Below are 6,084 nucleotides of genomic sequence, written 5' to 3' on the forward strand. Positions count from 1 at the left end.
GGGGGGTGTTTTAGCAGAGCGGGTGTATGCTAAATTTCTTTTGAGGGGGAGGGGGTGACAAAGTGGGGCTTCTGGTAGTACCCTGAGGTGCTTGCTTCTGCACTTAGGCGGGGGGGTTCGCCTCGCTGGGGAGGAAAGAGCCCCTTCCCGCTGCTGCAAGGCTCCGCAAGCCTTTCTCGTCAGCGTCCGCCATCCTCCCTCCTGCGACTCCATTTTCCCCCTGCAAGGCAGGACCTGCTGCTCACCCGCCCTTCTTCTTCTTTCTCTCGCCGGTAAGGTGTTCCCTGGAGGTGGCAAAGAGCACACATACATGTAACCCGTATAAGACTGCTCGTTCTGCACATCCCATGAAGGAAAACAGACATCATACCGTATTTTTTTTCTCCCCCCACTGCACAGATAAAGACTAGATTGTACCGTAGCACAGCTGGAACAGAAAGGCAGTGCCCAGGTTCAGCTTGCTCCTACAGAGCATGGGGTGAAGCGTGGCCTCCAACAAGGCACAGTACAAGACCTGCCTACCCTGCATCTGTGCTGTGGTGGTAAACAAAACATTGCCAGTGTGCATCCCACGCTTCTCAAAGAGCTATAAACCTTAACACTACTAATTCAGTTACAAAATAGTGGTTTGTGTTTTTGGTTTTTTTGGGTTTTTTTTGTTTGTTTGTTTAAACATGGTTTCTGCTTATGCCAACCAATGGAAAATGCAGTCTTTATGAAAACTTGACAGAAGCGAAGTCGTCGTGTTGGCAAGCATACCGAAGTGATTCGGATTCACAGACACTTGGTGTGGGACCAAATCTGTCTTAGGTGTAGCCAGTTCCAGTACAGTTTCTCAGCACATGAAAAACCCCAACTTGTTCTTAGTCCGGAAAGTATTGAAAGTACTCTCGTTGTGAAAGTCCTGCATTTCATTGGACTTTACATGTGGCACAGTCCAAGAACAGAAAAGCACCACAAACTCAGCAAAATTCTCAAGCCCCTGATGTTAATAATTAATCCTAAAAATATGTAGAACTGTGTGTAAAAAAAAAAAAAATCTAGCATCTGAATCAGGAAAGCGGAATATACATCCTTTGTCTACGAGGAATGCATGTTCTTGCCTACTACGTTAGCAACCTTTTTTAAAAAAAGGTAACAGGATGGTGATTATTTCAGTTTTGTTCAGAACTGGAAATGGTTTTGGCAATTACTATTCAGAAGCAAAAAAAGAAAATCACACATTTCTATAAAAATTAGTAGAGCAAGATGCTCATTTGCTGTGGTAAGAACTATGGTAAAATTGAAATAGTTGAAATGTTGAAATGAATGATAAACCAAAAGATGGTGTATCAAGACAAAATAACAAAACATTTTCTTTTATAAATAGAAAAAGCAAAAGTCATATTCAAAAAGGGGGTAGGGAGGCCATCTGAATGCTACGCTCAGATATCAAGTTGTGAAGTATATACCCACATCAGGTGTGATATACAAACTTAAAGGAGGTTTAACGTTACAGTCAAACTAATCACTTGAATCACGTTTGCATAAAAATTCAGCAAAACTCACTGAAGTTATAATGACACAACAAGTTCCTTTGAGCTGTATTCTTGCCACAGATCTGCATCCGTACTCCAGTTCTCAGATTGCATCTGCACAGGTAGAAAGCTGATCCTATTCTGCAAAGCCATGGCTTATATTTAGGCATGTGGCACAACTTGTTGTGTTCTGTCAACAAAGATTTTACATAAAATTCAGCTGGCTTTGTGTTGAGCAGGTTCTGTGGTTGAGCTGCCACTTATATACCAGGAACCTGAGCTCACAAGCTGTTGTTCATTTTCCTTATAAGAAAGGTTTAATTTTATGGCATTTTTTACTCCATCATTTTAAACTCTGTACAGGTGGGACTATGCTTTTGTGCTGTAATTAGTTTAGAATTTATGTGTTAAAAAGGAATTTTTAATGCGTTGCACGGTACATATCATGGAATAGAGATTATTGTTACATATAAGACTGGAAAACAGCATTTCTGTATGCATGTGAAATTCATGCTGATTGAATTCACAGGGCAAGAATATTTAATCTAGCTAAACTGAGAAGTGCAGGGAATAAAGGTTAACCATTAGGCAACCAAATGGCAAAATTTTTATCATATTACTACCTTCAAATAAAATTAGTTAGGTTGGTGAAAAGATGTGTTGCAACCATTAGGGCACAAATTTGCTTGGGAGAACAGATGCGATGGTTTATGCTGTTAAGACACCACCTTCAATCTACGCTACTTCTGCTTTCTCGCTACGTATTTGTATCTAGACATGGTATCTCAGGTTACCTATTTGCATTTACACATCTGTCTTGCTTCGTACTGAAGGTTCAAGTAGGGGTTTAAGGGTCAGGGCTGGGAGGTGGCCTATGTGGTCAGTTTCTGTGGTACTTCTTCTGTGGGTGGGCTTTTTCAGTCATGTGGTATTTTCCAATTAAGCATTATCTCCTGCTGAGATTACACTGACAGGTATATTATTATCACATTCTTCTTCTCTGCCCTCATCTCGGTGCAAGGTAGTTCTCAGTGTAGACCCTCTGGTTCCTGAGGAACCCTAACAATAGATTGTGGTTTCTTTGGCAGATGGAGAGGCTCAGTTTAGTAATTACAAGGTGAATACCAGCCATTTCAGAAGTTATGCTGTGACAGAATGAGGTTTCTCCTCTCTAATATATTTCTCTCAACGCATTTCTGTAGCCATGTAAAGCTGCTTTTATATTCCCCTTGTTGCACAGTCCAGACTTTTTTTTCCCCCCTACCCTTTAGCTTAAGTCATTTAACTACATTCGTGTAACCTAAGTACTGATGTTACATAGTGGTCACAACTGAATACTTCTCTCTGACAAGTTTTTTATTTAGTCTTCTGTGCACCCGCAAAAGGAAAGTGACCCATTTAAATCTCACGGCATTGTCATTAATATCTAGAAAAAGTAGTTATTCTGTATTCCTTGAATGACCATGTAGTAATGAGAATTCACTGTCTGAACGTTTTCCTATTTCTCGCCCCTTCCCCCATCCCTAGCACTTCAATAACATCTGCCAAAATCCAAGTGAACGGAGTCCACCTGCATTATCAGCAGACAGGAGAAGGAAGCCATGCGGTTCTTCTGCTTCCCGGAATGCTAGGTCTGGAGATTTTGTCTTATCTTTATAGAGCAACCACTTCTTACACCACCCGGTCTCAAGCTAGAATGCACAAAACTATTTTGTAGTATGTTCAGCACCTGATTACAGAGCATTGTCATTAAAAAAGTTGCTACATGTACAACAGATAGGAAAAGGCAGTTATTGTGATCAGCCAACAGTTTTTAAAGATTTCATTTATCTCACCAGGCACCTTTTGTACTATGTCTTGACTCGTGCAGTCATCACTCGCACTTTTGGGTTTAACTGCGGAAAGGGGGTGTCCAGCACAGGTGGCAAATAGCTACACAAGGTGCAAAATAACAGTGGGGGGGAAATCAGGTCAGCTATATTTGTTACACAGACTGAATTATGCATTCCTTTGTAGAAACTAGGTGCATTCCAATTGAATTAGTACACATAATGCAGCACTTGCCATTTATTATCATAGTGAAAAAGGCACAGCTGAGACTTACTTTTTGCTTAAAAATGTATTTTCCTGTTTTGGTTATTCAGGGCAACATCATTAAGATTCTCAGTGGCTTTTTGAGACGAACAACAGGTTTTGCTAGCTAAGTGGTATCTGCCCATCAAGAGCACTGCTTTTGATAACAACCTTTTAAAATTAACACGGGCTTTTTTTTCTGGGTTCTTGCAGTTCTAAAGAACCAGTCAGACTTACTAGCAGTTCATGGCAGGCTGTCAATAGGATGTGCTCAGAGCTGGGCTTATGCTTAACTGAATTGCTGGATCAAGGTGATAGAATGTCAAGAACTGAAGAGCAGGAAACATTTGTTGTTGGCAGCAACGTTTTCAAGTCTTCGTGAAGTAGTTCTTTCTTTCACAGAAATCTCAAGGGGAGTGTGGGAAAAAGTTAATGCTAGGGGTGCTTTTGTATTCATATGTTTTAACCTATTCATTCTAAACAGCTTTTTAAACTAGTAATCCTGTAGCCAATGCTAACTCTTTAAATAGAAATAATGTATTTCTTCAGTTGTGAGTAACATTATTATTACTAGGTGTACATTGCTATTGTTCAATTAACATTATTACAAACAGTAACAGGGTTACTATCTTTACCATTATTAAGTTTACAGTTCAATATTTTGGGGCAACTCGTGAGGGTGAGCTTTACATTCTGACTGTCACGTGCTTCTTCCCTTTATGCTAAGTTTTCAACATTATTGTATACTACTTACAGTATTAACAGACTAATAAGTGCGTTGTGGCAAGAAAGTAAGTGCTTTTAGGTCAATAAAATTAATTAGTCTCTAGACTATTTGTAAACTACATTAAAACAAAAGTGATGCTTCTCTTTCTAACTAGAAAAATACTAAGACCAAGAAAACACAGCATTCAGATATGCTCTCAGCCTCGTGTATTTTTTAAGTTACAAAAGGTACAGCATAATGAGCATGTGCATGGTAGCACAGAGGTTCGTACAAAGCCTATGTGAGAATACATGCTTAACATTCACTGGGTTGCGTTGGTATTTTTCAAACCACCTGATATTTTGCTTCTGACTAGCCATTAATTGGTGTTGCAAGACAGCATGCCAGACTGTAGTCAGCTCATCCTAGCATGCTGTATACAGCCTCTTTTATTGTTTAGACCAGTTGGTGGTATCAAAGGAAGTATTGAGGACTTATTTCTCCAAGTAAACAAAAAAACATCTTAAATGCCCTTGAACAGCCTGTGCAATATAATGATGGACAGCTAATTTGATATTTGATTTGCATCATTTGAATATATTAGACCTGAACAGGTTTTAATCAAGTAGTCTGTGATACTGTTACCACATGACCATAAAACAAATAAGAAGTAAACTGCAGTCTTACTTTGTGCTAGTGTTCATCAATAGCTGAGTGCAACAGATGGGAGTAATTAATTTTTTAATCCCTCGAAGATCTGAGCCATCAATAAAAAACTGTTCTGCATCAGAAAAATGGCTGTATTTGACTTATTTTGGTAACATACACGTTAAGAAAAATCAAAAGTTACAGTTTTGTGCTTTTGTGTCACTACTGTCTCTTCAGGTAACAAAGTATTTAAAGCTCAGCTTTAAACATCAATATTGTCATAGTTTTATCAAATAAGAACAACTGTCTTGCACAGTGCTTTTCACCTACAAATTTGTAGCTAGGGTCAGTATATTCCTCCCCTTTCAGTTTCATCTGTGCTGTCCAGATGAACAGCAATGACCGTACTAGTGCTTTAAATCTGTTAAAGATAAATCCCCACCCAGGTAACTCAGTTTAGGATTCTGTAGTAAAGCATTGTGTAGAGCACAGTTTTTGATAAGCTTATATACCTGCCAGAAATGGTTTGTTCTGAGTGTATTGCAGATACTTCTAAAGATTTTTATTGTGGTACTTCCTATCTGAGAATTGCAATGGTTAGTTACAATTAGAGATAAAGCATACTTCAGTTGATGGCTAACCTCTTTTTTAGAATTAAGATATAAGTTTCCTCAGTTTCCATTTAGCGTATGTATACTATGTATTATGTATATAATTATTAAATTATATTTAATTGAAAAATGATGATGTTTCAGGGAGTGGTCAAACCGATTTTGGACCACAGCTTAAGTCTATGAATAAGCAACTTTTCACAATTGTTGCTTGGGATCCTCGGGGATATGGACAGTCCATTCCTCCATCTCGAGACTTTCCTCCAGATTTCTTTGAGAGGGATGCAAAAGATGCTGTGGATCTTATGCAGGTAAATCTATTCTGAGATTTTAATTTTTTTTATGTATATATGTATATTTAAAAGATGTCTTCCTTAAATTTTGAGAAGGAGGAAGAATGCTGTTAAGCAGGCTGTTTCCAGCAGACAGCAAGCTATGCAAAAGAGTGTACAAATGAAGGCTTAAAGCTGGGCAAATGCACGCTATTCTGGAAAATATTTTCTTCTTCCATCTCTTCTGCAAAATAAAT

At 38.7% G+C, this 6,084-nt stretch overlaps 1 protein-coding gene across 1 annotated transcript in view; it reads left to right on the forward strand.

The window, feature by feature from the left end:
- The first annotated feature begins 1,838 nt into the window (after positions 1-1,838).
- BPHL (biphenyl hydrolase like) overlaps positions 1,839-6,084 on the forward strand; it is a 16,372-nt gene continuing 12,126 nt past the window's right edge. The window contains exons 1-2 of the mRNA XM_009635003.2: positions 1,839-3,148; positions 5,700-5,866. Coding sequence (XP_009633298.2) covers positions 2,989-3,148; positions 5,700-5,866 — 327 coding nt within the window. The 5' untranslated portion in view covers positions 1,839-2,988. The remainder of the gene's footprint in view (positions 3,149-5,699; positions 5,867-6,084) is intronic.

Source organism: Egretta garzetta, unplaced genomic scaffold, assembly GCF_000687185.1.
Source record: "Egretta garzetta isolate BGI_Z169 unplaced genomic scaffold, ASM68718v1 scaffold283, whole genome shotgun sequence".
NCBI classification, from domain to species: Eukaryota; Metazoa; Chordata; class Aves; order Pelecaniformes; family Ardeidae; genus Egretta; species Egretta garzetta.